The sequence below is a fragment of the Diorhabda sublineata genome, chromosome X, assembly GCF_026230105.1.
Source record: "Diorhabda sublineata isolate icDioSubl1.1 chromosome X, icDioSubl1.1, whole genome shotgun sequence".
Classification (NCBI taxonomy): domain Eukaryota; kingdom Metazoa; phylum Arthropoda; class Insecta; order Coleoptera; family Chrysomelidae; genus Diorhabda; species Diorhabda sublineata.
In genome coordinates this window covers 11,446,413-11,461,936 of record NC_079485.1, presented here as the reverse complement: position 1 = coordinate 11,461,936, position 15,524 = coordinate 11,446,413, and the positions used below count along the sequence as shown (strand labels likewise).

Below are 15,524 nucleotides of genomic sequence, written 5' to 3'. Positions count from 1 at the left end.
TGCAAGACTGACCTAAAAGTGTACCTTGGTCTCAGTTGATGTTATATATAAGAGTTTTGGACTGAAAGAAGCAATAAGAATTTTCTGGTCCCTTTCCCAAATAAAAAAAATAATAATAACCTTCCCAAATGCATTCGTTTCCTTGTGCCGTGGTCTTTGATTATGTGCATTATTTAAGATAAGTGTTATATTGACACTGTTAAATATTGACCGGAGAGAGAGTACACATTTGAAAAAATAATTATTCCTTTCTTATCTTGTGAAAGAATAGAATTAGCAAAAAAGTGTGGCATAACAATTTTCTACGTTATCTCTAATATTTTATTAATATATACGGTTATTGTGAATAAATCATGTTAATGATATTTATCTATGGCTAGGAATGTATTTTGTTTCTTTCCATATAATTTTAGTTTCCCATTACCATAATATAAATTGTCAGTGGAGATTCTGCTCTCAACGTCTACTATTACGTTATGATTGTTACATTACTAGTTAGGTGTTTACTTTCACTATTCTTCATTATATTATGAAAAATCCTCACCATACTAGTCTGCGATCAAACGGTTCAATCCTACCATATAAATAATCATAGCAATATTTTGATGTATCGCTTGCGGGAGATACTGTACTGGTCGACTGTTTTTGAATGTTTACTTTCGATACTATAAATGTATTGTAGAGCGGGGGATCGGATTTGCAATATGCAAGGTGAGCGGGCCCAAGGATTATTTTGTTAGTCGTTGAAGTGAAACACAATCAGTTCTAAAATGCCTTGACTATAACAGTGGTCTACAAAACATGGTGTGGGGGAGAATAATTATTAGGATAATTTTCGCGATTTGTTTGATATTACTTGTAGTGACCGATTACTCAGGAATTTTACAAAAATTAATTGGTGGGAATAAGTCAGAGGATCATCATGTTTCACCGAGACCAACCAATCCTGGATACGGTGATTCTAAGACCGATATAGATATTGATGCTGATATTGAAGAAGAATCTGTCAAACATTTAGGTGAGATTTTAAATTTCAAATTATATTACACCATTTATATTTTTTTCATTTAATTTACAAAAATATCCATATTATTTCTTCTAACTATGGATTTGTGGATAAGAGAATAAAGAACAAATACTTGAATACTAAAGGAGTACGCAATATAAATAGATATAATTTTCATATGATTAATTTATTTATATGAATCTCAGTAAATTAATCACATAAAACATATGTAACTGTACTGAAATTTGGAAAATGTGCTGTGTTAATTTTTTTACCTCAATTTGAAAAAATATTGAGGAGTCACAATTTTTTGTTTTTTCTTTTATACTAGGTGGAATACGTGAATAGAACTGAAGGATAGAATATACATACATCACTTATCACTGATACTAGAAAACATTTTTTTGCTGTTGTATCTATAACAACAACCAACAATACTCTTTTTACTCAATCTCTGAATAAACCTAGAAGAGCTTGAGTTGATATGGACATCTAGTCAAAAACTTTGTTCCTTGAGCACTAAGAAGAAAGCTCGTAGTGATCTACACTAAAACAAAGAAGCTAAAATGATAAGATCTTCCGATATTATTACCAAACAGATCTATAGAATGAAAACATTGAAACAAATTGTATTGGTTCATACATAAAAACCCTAGATAACAAAACAAATGTTTGGAATATTTGACAATAAATATCTGAATAGGAGAACCAATTTATTAGTAATTAAATAGAGTCCCACTATTTTTCTAATCTTCTTGTTATAGAGTGAATTAAATTCCAACTAATATTTCCAATTAAAATAAGGTCTTCCCAAGGGGTTTCAATGGTTTCCCATAGCTCTTCTTGTTTCTGGGGCTTATTGTTTACCAACCACCCTCAAAAATTATCTATGTGATTTGTATCCTGAGTATTTGCCGACCCTGGTAAAGTCTCAATATTGTTTTGTCAGAATCATTGCCAAATTGTGCGGGCGGTGTGGACAGGACAATTACAATGTTTCTAAATAAAGTCGTTACCATCATAAGTTTGATTTACCGATGGCAACATAATATTGTCTAGGTAAACTTGAGTTCAATCTGACACCAATTCTCCAACAAACGCTAGGCCCATTGATACTCATCTAAGCCTAAACATTTACTGAACATTTGCCGGTCATATTACTTGAATTTTTTAGTTAACGCGAATACGACCGTCATTGCACGAATGTTTTTTATTTGTGAAAACAATTCGTTTCCAAAGTCCAGGTCATGATACACATAATCCAGTGAAAAAACAAATCTGGATTGCTTGCATTCATTTGAAAGCAATGCTTTCCTAGCACTTGCACAGTTTTTCAAATCCGAAGCCTCAATTCGTCAACATGCCGTAAGACGGCTATGTTGTTGGCTATGTGCATCATTTGAAATTTTCTTTTCTCCAGACCCAACCTTACGGCGCAAGGCTCCGTCTTGTTCCCATTGCTTCTTCACTTTGGCTACGTGACTCGCATTAAAACCTAGATGAGTTGTCAATCTTTTGATGGATAAGTCATCATCCAATTTGACAATAACGGCAGCTTTCTGAATTTCAGTTAACTGAAGAGGCATAAAGTATACTTTTAATTCAACTGAATTCAAATTAATTCCTATTTTATCTGTCACTGATCATGACAGTGACAGTAGGTGGATGCCCTGATTTATGCAGATAAAATATAAGTGTACGCTTTTTTAGTGAACAGAAGTGTGCATCACTAACGAACTCTCAACAAGGTGAACAGGGTCATTTATTGAGCTGCCATAGAGTGTTAACTTTTCACATTCGAAACACACCCAAATAAATGAAAATGCTACAGAGTCACAAATATATAATGAAATAAAAATTACTGTTACAAATTTAGGAAAACAAACTCATCATTTCTGGATGCAAAAATCTTTGATTTTTATACGTATGAACTTCAACAGTACCTGTGGGGAAATTATATTAAGTGATAGATCACTTCTATCTACATGTTAACCCTCAATTTTGGTTGGAACAGACTATTGATAATATAATTTTCTACAAGTTCCGACTATAAATTATTCAGTTTCACCCATCTAAATATCAAATACTATTTTTACTTTAAATAAAATATTCCTTCTAACTAACAATGGAATTTTCATGTTTATGTCCATAATTGTTATTTTTATTACATTTTATGGTGAAATAACAAATAATTAATGGTTTATAAATTATTATAATATATATTGAATTATTTTTTAATGGTGGTTAATTTATATATAATTTGGCTATACTTTGCGATCAACAATTATTATATGAATTTAAAAAATATTGAATTCAATGTAAATATGGGTTTCTCCGAAATTGAATAATACGTTGTATAATTGTGAGTCCCACCTTTAAAATTTATACTAGTAATTATTCGCTAACGAACTAAAAGACTTCCTGATTTCGACCTTTTGAAAATTATTAAGTCGTATACCCACTTAGTGAATTTTTAAATATGAATACAGTAAATATTTTGGAATTTTCTATGACGATAAATTTGAATTGATAATGATAATATATAGCAGTTTATAAATAACTATGAATATAATTAATAAATAAAATGAGTGAAAACAAATTATTAAGTATGGATAACAAATAAACAGCAAAAAATAATGTGATGGGATAATCCAATGACAATATTTTGCCATCCAATTGGAATCCAATTATCCAAATAAATTATACTAACATCCGCAAAGCTATAAAAATTACCAGATAGATTTAAAAAAGCAGAAAATCCAAACTCTAAAAATCCTTTGTGCCTTAAAGCGTTATCTATCCGTACTATAAAAAGTTTTATCTGCAATTCCATATTAGTAACCATAAGAATTCAGGAGGGTTTTGTTATATATAATAATAAGAGTGGATCAATAGTTTTAATACCATTTTTCAAAACAACTATATTCTAAAATACAATTAACTGATGAAAAATTTCATTTATAAAAAAAATGTGTACTTAGTCAAGAGTTCCTATGTTATCTTTCATTTTGCCAGGTTATCTATTCCTCTCAAGTGAATTCTGGTCGTAAAACAACTACAAGTATATTAGGCTATTGATATCATTTTTATTGTTGCTAAAATTTAAATAATTGGCGATTTGGCTTAAAATATCACAATTTTCAGTTCCCGCTTAAAAAGAATAAGTATAATAATTCTCATTTTCAATTAGCTCAATGATTGACGATATGACCAGCTGGAATGTGGTTGTCGTCAGGTTTTTTTGCTATATTTAAGGATACTCAAGGTAATTTTTATAAAAGTGAAGGTAGAAACTTGAAGGTCTTACATTATTTAATATATATCAGGCAGGTTTTTAGCATTGTTTACCATATAGTGTATAGCTTATTTATTTATTCATAATTCGATTTGAAAAATATTCCATTTTAATGGAATAATAATCTATTTCTTCATAGGCGAATAATTAATTGAAGGCTATTAGAATAAATTGAAATCAGTACATTTTAATGAAGAATATGGAATTAAGCCTATTTACATTTGCTTAAATAATCTCCATAAGCAAGTATTAAATTTTTTTATAGCACTTGATGTGGAGTTTTGATAGAATATTAAATGAAAGACATAGTAGAATATTTTAGTAAAGGGATTTAAATGAATTATTTATTGTTCTCACCATTGTTTACTTTGCTACTTTTTAAATAAATTCAAATCTATTTGTCTTGATTCTGATATCCATTTCTTGTCCAACTATTATGAAACAGTTCTTAATTCTTGTCAGTAATTCCATTTCTTGTATTTTGTCTCTACTGGTTGCTTGTCATTTCCATAAAATGATTGTTGTTACGGTTATTGTCTCATGAAATAATGTATTCGTTAACTTTAGGTGAAAACTCATTACTTCTTCCTATTATTTGAATGGCTTGATTATAATTAGTGAAACATTCCAATTCTGAATAAACTAAAATGGTCGGTATTCATCAAACGGTCAGACTCTTCAAATTTGCCATTAAATTATATAGCTATGTGGAAAGAATAAATTCAAACTGTTTATTCTGATGGAATACATTTGAATACATACATACATACTCGTAATTACTTTAGATACTTCTCTTCTATACATCTATATTGTATATGCAATATTCAATAACCATTAATTTAAATACCCTACTCTCGATTCCAATTATTGCTTGTTTAGATAATCTTCTAAACTTAACTGACCCTCTGGTCGTCTCATATTTATATAGTGAATTATTTTACCTACATGTTAATTGGATTTCACAAGATTCGTCACGTATTTCCCAAATTTGATGATTAAGTATTGTATTAGACAAGAGCTGTTCCGGGAACAACACACATTTGTGATTTTGTGGCATTTTCAACAATATACTCAATATCTATACATACAAAATTTGCAAGTACCGATATTATGATAATTTATTATTTGATTTTGTGTGAATGGATACATAAAATTTGAAATAATATCCTCCAAAGTACTATTTTTGGCTAGCAATATACTTATCCCAACTGTACCCATGAAAGGATTCTGTAGGAATTGCTTTTATCTGCTCCGTCGTAGTTTTCTTAATGTCGGAACGGTGCCAAAACGTTTCCTTTTCAGCAAATTTCAAATTTTGTTGTGCTATGTGCTATATCTGGTGGATATTGGAAGACTTTTAGTAACCAAAAACTCACGAATCTAAAGCAACATCTGATACTTGTAAACAGTTAGTTACGACATAGTCGCATAGAAATTTTAATAGCGTTAATCAATATAAGCGTTTCAAGACAGATGTTACAAACACAATCTCACTATAGTAGCAGACTTGAACGGGTTCAAACTTCTCATTTCCTAAACATATAGGAATATCAGATATATTAATCGAAATACATACAGGATGCTGGTCATCTACTGTATTCTTTATCACACCTTGTCTTTCTTAAGCCCATCTATCGAATAGAATTTCTAATAACAAAATTATTTATAAATATGTGATTCACAAAAACAATTATGTTATTAAGAATTAAACGAAATGTTCCTCCTAGAGTGTTTATGCTAGAATTTATTTACCTTCTACATTTTAAGGTTCACGCTTCATTACTATTGCTCCATAATTTCAATAAAAATTTGTGCTCCTTAAAGTTTCTAATTTGAATAATATTATTTTCATCCATAAGATTTCATGCTCATTTGTGTGATATTCGGCCTTTTATTGTTATCACTAATCACTTAAAAATTGATGCAACATGAGATGAAATGCCAGAAAAAGAATATATTACGCTGCATAATATTTTACCAATATAAGCACCTAGTAAAGTTTTCAGCGCTTAGTAGTTTTTAATGACAGGAAATATCATTTTTTTTGTCGAACGTAATAAACTTGAGAAAAGTTTTACTTTGTTGAGAAAGAAACATAAAGTTTGTCAATTTATTAATACTTGTGTCTGTGTAACTAGACAGAAAAGAAAGACACTGTTGTTGAATAATTTTCCTATTATAGTTTTTGAACCAGTATAAAATGAAAGAAATACTCATATTTCCATAAGTCGATTTACCCATAAATATCTCGGTCTAAATATATTTTTATTACTACAACGATTTAAATGTATGTGTATGATCAATTGAAGATTTTGCAAATGAAAATTATAAGCCAAAACTTAAAAAATGTTTACAGCCATTAGATTTCATCAGAATGAAACGTGTAATTTTTATAGTACAGTTTTTATTCTTCTAAATTCATTATAACCTTGCTAATACTTATCTCGTGAATTGTAGCCCAGATGTTCAAAATACAATAGCTATTTATGTAACAATTATGTAAAGTATCCTTTTTTCGAGGAATATTGAAAAAAGGCGATTATTCGAATCGCATACAATATTTAATGGTAATTTTTTCTACGCACTAGTGCGTGAAATAAGTTTAGTATTTCGTTTGAAGGAACTAAACGTTTTTATTGATTCCTCATAAATTATATGATATGTTTATTAATATTTTGGACATTTTAATCAAGATTGCAACAAATTAACAAAACAACAGACGAATTCAATTATTAACAATACCAAAGGGTGCACTTTATGCAGCTTTATTGCAGGTATTAGCTTCAATCCAGTTTTATATTTTTCGTTTATCTGTGTTTTTGGTACTTATTCAACATTTACTACAAATCTTCTTCAGTAATATCTTTACTTTGTGTTAAACGAATAATATAATTATTTAACTTAGTTTCATGTTTTGAATCATCACCTTCGGAAGGTTAATATATCATAATTTCCCAATATTTAATGAAATTGTTTGATATTATGAAGTGAATCACAAATTCAAATGCTTAATGAACATATTTGCAAGGCTACGGAAGGCTTCCAGTAAAAATCAATATTTGTATTAGACAACAATAAAAATTACCATTTTACTAAATCACTATTATCACACAATATGGTGATTGTTTTATTCATGTTATTACAAATTATATCGAGCTTACATAGTGAATGCGACAACAAAAGAATGATTTTGACAACTATCTGGAATCTCTCTATTATTTTAAATTATAATTGCAACATATTTTTCAAACATATGACAAGAAAAGAGTAAACAATCACAGCTTTATTAAAAACATGAAATATGACTATTCTTTCATGTATATGACTTTGTTTTATATTCAATTTGTTATGTGTTCGGTTGTTACTGACAGTTACGAAAAGTAAAAATTCAAAAAAGTTTACCGTTAAAAGTTCCATTATTTCATTTAGCGTCACAAGAACCTTAGGAAAAACATTTAAAATAGTTATACAAAAAAAAACTACAATGTAACCATCACTGTCTTTTGGATTTAGTTTGATATGAATATTATGCTTTGTGAATTTTTCAATTGGCATTGAATTAGACTCAAAGGAAGATGATTTTTTTATTACCAACTCATTTTGTAATCGATTAAGAAAGGATTGTGCATTTTAATACTTCATGTATATTGAGATTTTAAATAACTTTACTTTTAATTTTACTTAATTTTAAATAACTAACATTAAGTGTCATTACCCAATTAGTTTGGTAATTATGATAAATTGAAATTGAGCATATAGAAATAAATATACACTCCGCCAAAAAAGTATCGTATCATTATGATTGCTCATCATTGCAATGAGATATTATAACTAGGTATTATTATTTGTTTGAATGTTTTCAGATAGTCCTAAGTGTTTTCTATATTTAAATTGATTACTTACACAAAGTGACATAAAAGTAATAGTTCAAAATAACTCTTCAAAGACTAAATAAATTAAATTTATACACGCGTGTTGCCTCCTCTAGCCTTCATCACATCATGACAATGCCGTGGCATACTTCTGATCAGTTTTCTATAAATATGGACCAACACATGCTCAATATGTTTCAAGTCCGGACTGCGTGTAGGCTAGTCTAAAATTAAAATATTCACCTCTTGAGGCTTGTGTTATAATGCATTAACACAAAGTCATTTCTTATAAAATGGGCATAAAGAACAACATGTGATCTCAAATCCCTATAATATTCCTCTAAGCAGTTAATGATCCTCTATCTAATTGTACCAATTTTGTGTGAACCCTTAAAAATATTCCATCCCACAATATGTAAATCCTCTTCCAAAATCTGTTAAAGGTTTTACGTTACAAGGAAAATACCTCTCACCATCTCTTCCATAAATAGTTACTCTCTGATCTGAATTACATACACAAAATCTGTACTCCAGTCTTGAACATTTCAATTCGCATTCTCTTGTGCGAATTTAATTTAGCTGCGCAGTGTTCGCTGGTCATTTGAAGAACAGTGTCACCTGTTCTGACCTTAATTCCTAGATTTCTTAAAACAAATATCTTCTTTGTCAAGCTGATGTAGTTGCGACGGCCATCTATCATATCTATCCGGCTCACAGTTGAATAATTAATTTCTAGTAAATTGGTAACGTACCTCTGACTGTGCCGGTCTTCAATAAGAGCATTATTCTAACAATTTGCTCCTTGGTTAAATATAAATTTCTGTTCACACGCGCCTCCATAGTCAATATTAATTTAAAAAGACCCAATAAAACACAAACTGTTACTCTCAACTTGTGCCGACCAAAGCAAAATCTAATTAACATTACTTTTAAATTTTTGACTGCAAATTCAACTTAATGATATGTTTTTTGGCACTTTTTTGTATTCTTGTTCGTTTCTAGTATTGTAGCAATAATAAAATTCCACTAACGCTACTTTTGTAAACAAAGTTACCATTTTAATGGGTTATACGATGATACTCTTTTCGCGGAGTCTATGTATTTTATTTAAATCAGTATTTGTATTATTAATAGTTGAATATAAAAGTTAATACTTATTCATATTTTAATTGATACAGGAAGTCAGACAACGAAGTCAAAAATATTGAAGACAATTAAAAAAGCTTGTTTACCAAAATTAATTTGTGAGCTGACAGCATCCACCCACAAAGATAAATTGACCGATTCTGAAAAGGCACTTTTAAGTCTACTAAGGTAAGTTCCATATACTCACCTTTTTATCTACGTAACAATATATTAATATTCTCCACACAAGTATGTTTATTTAATAGAATCAAAAAAGTCCACATGATTGACTTACTCCAATATAATTGTACGTTGTCTGTTGACAAACTAGGTAGAATCGTTAGATGAAGATATTATATGCGATAGATATAAATGTATTTTTCACCTTATCAAGCTCTCCTCAAAAACTGTTCTCACTTTAATAAAATTATTTAATATTTAAATAAAATTATTCATTTTGTGTCATTGTTATTTTTGACCTCTTTTTCGAGTAGTTTAATAATTCTATCTATCCAAGTAAAACTTTGAGTAGCAATATAATGGCAATGGCAACGGCAATAAGTAATGATCAAACGGTGAAATATCTGGTTTTATGGTGGATGCATTAAAACTTCCACTTCCAACTTCTCATAAAAAAATTTGTACAATATTTCAAATCGATCACTTGGAGGATTTTTCATATATCATACCTTTCTTAGCTTATGTTACCTAATGGCGTTTCCGTTTTACATTGATTCAAACCTTCATGTACAGATTTCCTCGAATACATTCGTTAATATACTAGTAACAATCTTATGAGTTGTACAATTTTTTGATAGTTTCTTTTTCAATTTCGAATTATGATTTGTTCAGGTATTGTAATATGTAAGTCTGCTTTTATGTAACAGAAATATCTGGTTATAAGATGGGAAACTAGTTTTTCATATTAATCTATTTTATATTTTTCATTGTTTCCAACTTATTTAAAAAAGATCTGGATTCAATAAAAGTTAGTTGAATAATTGAAAAAATGGAAGATAAGTTATTTCCATATGTCAAAAAACTGAAATGAAAGGCAATCACCACAAAAAATTTAAAGAATAATTGTCTACGCACGCAACTTTCGCACTTGAAACTATTTCAAAGCAAGAAGAAATGTGTGAAGAAAGATGAAAGTATAAAATATAGCAACGATCTCATTTATAAATAACTTATTATTCAAGTGATTAGATCAAGCGAAAGCATAAACCAAATAGCAGCACAGAGCGTGTTAACTTCGCGCTTCAAAACATTTCTTCTCTGCTTTTTTCAATGCTGCGCTTAGTTTTATTTTTAACCTCAGTAAATAATTTATTATTATGTTATTGTTACGGTAATTTCACGTTCATTTTATATGAATCAATAAACTTCCTTTCTACAAATGTCAAAATGACTAAATAATGATTTTCATCGGAAAACGTGATACATAAAGAAAAGGTATTAGATAAATGTTAGATTTAGAAGTGCAATCATATTATTCGACCTATGAAGAAATTGGTAGGTACTCCATCAAGAGGATTTAAAACCTAAAAAAAACACTTAAGAAAAACGCAAAATTTTAACAAGCAAATGTATGATGAACAGCTATTGTCATTCTCAATGTTAAATCATTTAAATATTAACGATATTGTGCACATTCAATGAATGTCAAATGGCTGAAAAATGTACAGTGTCTTCAAACGAATGATAGTAGATCACTAAATCGATATTTTATTTGGAAGTACTGCCTGAGAAGTTACAATACACTAACAAAAATATTGTGTGCATCCTTAAGACCGCTTAACATAATGCAATATAACGTACATGCAAGTCTCTGTAAACAGTAAAAGTTAACAAATTTCCAACCTTAAATTTTACCTAATATTTTGTACCTTGAAAATAACAAAGCTAAGTTTTACGAAAGTCAGCTGATCTGTTAAATTAAAAGTAACTAGATTGCAACTTGCACGCAATAAAAATGGCTAAAATCCGATAATGTCAAGATCTTGCATGAAACAATCAGATGAATTTCATCTGCGCATGCTTTTGATCAGGAAATATTGTTTCTTGCACTTCCATTGCATATTGTATGGCATCATGTCAAGCGGCCTTTAGTAATAATGAAGTTGATATCAATAAATGTCAGTAACACTTATAACTTACTTATAAAACTTATAATCCCAACTTAATTGCATTATTTTATCTGTTGGGAAACTATCTTCATTATAGTATTATTAAGAATAGACAGTATATAACACTAGCGGTCTTAGCTTATATTAAAGTGTGTCGAAGAATAATTTCCAACTTTCTATTTCTGCACTTTGATTTATTGGTGTGTTATAATTTCTAACGCAATAAAATACGGCGAATGAATAATTAGTAACTACAGAAACAAATATTTCGTGTACAGGGAATTTGTAATACAGCATAAAATTATATAATTGATGTAATCTGTAACAATTTTAGTAGGTTAATATCAGTTAATATAATTCTAAAGTACGTACCAACACGGTTAATTGGGTTAACTAAAAAAGCGATAGTGGATCAAACGTGCATTTATTTAAATACAGCTTTCTCTTTCAATGATGTAAGCGGTCAGATGTACTCTGTTCATTTCTTAATAAACAAGAATGACTTGAGGATCATTATAATAGAGATGTAAACATAATTATGTAACGAAAACAATCGGACGGATTTTACAGTCAGTTAATAAGGAGTTTGTTTTGGTTTCGCCAGATTTTTTTTCTTGTTATGAGACAAACATGTACATATGATATTCCACGCTATAATAAAAATGTATAATAACACGAGTACTTTGCCTTAGGACAAAGAGCAAGATTTAAACTAGTTACAAATCACCTAATTGTAGATCGATGATAGATCTTCAGTTTTTATTATTTTATAGTAGTTCACGAAGGACAATTTTTTCATCCCAAGTTTTTTATTGAGTGTAAACAAAAAAATGTTTCAATTTGCGAACTAATTATATGATAATTTTTTTATTGTATTGATTTGTGAAACTGATTTTGGCAGTAAATTTGAATCAGTTACAGAATTTAATAGGGATACTCTAAAAATTGATGCAATGTTAATCGATCAAATGAATGTGATAATAATACTTCTCACTCCTATTTTAATTAAACTACTCTTCCTTACTTGTACAACAATAAGCTCACATCAAATGCTGAAAACCGAGTAAATTCCACTTAATCGTCATTCAAGCTCAACAATTATCTACTATGTGATAATATTATCTTGTTTGGGCCTCATAATTGAATGGGTATGCATTCCCACTTCCCATCATTTCTGTCAAATTGATATTTTCAAAATCTATTCAAATCTTTCAAATCTCCAAATCATATTTTTGCTGCTCTCCAAATTTTATCTTCTCTTATCTCTTTTTCTGAAGACATTATACCCACCAACGACAACAACAACAATATAATTTGCTCTATTTTTCCGTATTATATTTATATATTCATAATCATAAATTTTAAAGATGCTCTCTAGACCTTGGGACAATAATAAATTCATATACTGCAGGGGAGACAGCTACATAACATTATGATGATACCCTGTCAGGGTATATTAAATGGCATAGAAATGCAACTACTTAAAATATTGTAGTTAATTTAATTGTAGATTTCCTGTGTAAAGTATAATAAAAAAAATTTAATAATCACTACACCATTACATTGCAATCCATCATAAAATCATTCAAAATGTTTATATATTTTTTGTTTTGTTTTAGAGATACAACAATTAGCACAACTGCTGAGTTGACGTCCAAATATCATTTCGCTGCCCATATGGGTCAGCTAATAAACGGAGTGGACGGAAACGGTTGCCATAACTTTTATCCTACATGCCCTTTTCCAGGATTGCAGGTTCTTCAGATGATGAAAAAAGTTCGAATGCGTTGAGATCTTACGAGAAAAGGAAGTCGTCACATCACATCGACAATTTTGGAAAAATGTTGTTCCTGTTATGATTGGACTTTATCGATTCGTAGATTATCAAATGAAAATGGAATAATTGCCAAGCAATTGAAAATAATTTTGTCAAAATTAAGTGCATAGTACAAAGTGTGTAGTTCTATAATGATTATTTTTGTTTTTTTCGAGGATTTGTTAATTTAGACATACTTATGTCTTCCGAATACTTATGTATTCATCGTCTGGGACTGAAATTATGGTCAAATACAATATAAGTAATATGTATAAATGTATAACAATAATAATTATTGTAAGTAAAATTTTATTATTGTTATACATTTATACATATTTCTTATATTGCATTTGACCATAATTTCAGTCCCAGATGATGAATACATAAGTATTCGGAAGCTCGGAAAATATATTGAAGTTAGTCCACTTTGGTGTTTCCTTGCCACGTTCCCAATAATATATATATATATATATATATATATATATATATATATATATGCATATCCTACGCGCCAACTTTTCATTTGAATTCTGTGCTATCAAAATATAAATTTTATTTTCCATGTATTTCATTGTATATTTTCCCCTTTTCAACTAAAGAGTATATTCTGTATACTACTAAAATAGAAAATTTTTATCATTTCGTTTAAAAAAAATAATAATGTTTTTCACGTTATTATTGTCTGCTAGCCAAACCATCTGATTAATAGTTTGCGGTGGAATATTCTTATGCTAATTGGCTGTATTCCAGACTTTATCCTTGAGAAATGTCAACATCAAAAATACCACGGCGCAAGATTTGGCGATCTAACTGTTAACTATCTGGCGTCTGAATGTTACCTCTCTGTCCAGTACATTTAATTGGGGAAGTAAGCTCTCATCATTAAAATAAAATAGGATTTTGTTTATACTTCTGAAACCAGGCATTTTCATTCGATAGGTTCTTATATATTAAAATGAAATATAGGTGGGCCAATGCACAATCAACGCATCCAATGAGAATTCCCCGTTGAGCAATATCTACAATTTTCTCGGTTTACCTCCCTGTTCAATGTTGATACATCAAAAAATAGAATTGTATCGGAAGCTGTTTCTCTTCAGTCAAGCTTCTTTGTTTTCCGCAGAATTTCATTTTCTATTCTAGATCGACTTCTGTTAGCTCCTTCACAAAAGTTTATTTCTATGGAAGCAACTTACAAGAGTTTTATGATTCGCATGATTTTGACATCAATATTGGATTAATTACCTTTTTAACGATTTAATCTGCTTTGTTGATAACTTTTAGAGATAGTACCTATGTGTCAGTAAAATATTACATTTTACTAATAATCACGATTTAGTTAATTTAAAATATGAATCATTATTGAAAGTTTACAAAATTTTTATTGGTTTAATTCATAATTCCCCGTAAATGACGTAATTGTTTAGGAACTCTCAAATATTGTACAATATAGAGAGAGTTTTATCGAAATGAGTATGTACGTACTAAATGTTTTTGCGCTTCCGTAGTTTTTTAAAATAAGGACAAGCAATATATATATATATATATATATATATATATATATATATATATATATATATATATGTATATATATATATATATATATATATATATATATATATATATATATGTATATATATATATATATATATACACTTGAAAATTCTCATCGATCATTGTATTATTTATTGATTCCTCTGTAATTTGTTGAAAAACGCTTTTGAATATTTTTTGATTATTTTTGAGATATATATTTGTTTTAAATTTTTTACTACACACTTTTTTACCACTAATATAATGGAATAAGCAACTTGGCAACAAATCTGATAATATAGATACTAAAATGTGATAATACATGCCTATACTTATATATTGACTTGTATATAATAAATTTAGAATATATTTATGCATTTTTATCTACTTGACCACTCAATACTTCAACATAAAGGGGTAAAGGCAAAGAAAAAGTAGTAAATTGAAAATCGATATTATAGGGCCCAACCTATACGTTACAATACATATTATTGTATATCAGAATAAATAATTCGCTTACATCTTGAAGTATTGACTATTAAAATAATAAAATAATAAATAAAAAATAAAATAAATAAATAAATAAAACCACCTTAATAAGATGGTACAATACAAGGGCTCTTCAGAAAGGAAAAGACGTAAGAACTAAATTTATTTTTCTATACAGTTACAATTGAGACACTTTTTGTAATGGCGGATAAGCTGTGAAATTTCTCCATCATAGAATTATGTTCCCTGCATTCCGAGG

At 28.9% G+C, this 15,524-nt stretch overlaps 1 protein-coding gene across 1 annotated transcript; it reads left to right on the top strand.

Moving 5' to 3' along the window:
* The first annotated feature begins 724 nt into the window (after nt 1–724).
* Nucleotides 725–14,768, top strand: LOC130450916 (uncharacterized). The gene is made up of 3 exons (XM_056789635.1): nt 725–1,018; nt 9,352–9,487; nt 13,047–14,768. The coding sequence occupies exons 1-3, from the start codon at nt 802–804 to the stop codon at nt 13,216–13,218; spliced, it is 525 nt and encodes a 174-aa protein (XP_056645613.1). The 5' UTR covers nt 725–801; the 3' UTR covers nt 13,219–14,768.
* The last annotated feature ends 756 nt before the right edge of the window (nt 14,769–15,524 follow it).

Bases quoted from the DNA above. Each gene is read 5' to 3' on its own strand.
- LOC130450916 (XM_056789635.1), top strand. From the start codon at position 802: ATGGTGTGGGGGAGAATAATTATTAGGATAATTTTCGCGATTTGTTTG. The intron at 1,019-9,351 runs GTGAGATTTTAA...TAATTGATACAG, and splicing joins AGAATCTGTCAAACATTTAG to GAAGTCAGACAACGAAGTCA. The intron at 9,488-13,046 runs GTAAGTTCCATA...GTTTTGTTTTAG, and splicing joins GCACTTTTAAGTCTACTAAG to AGATACAACAATTAGCACAA.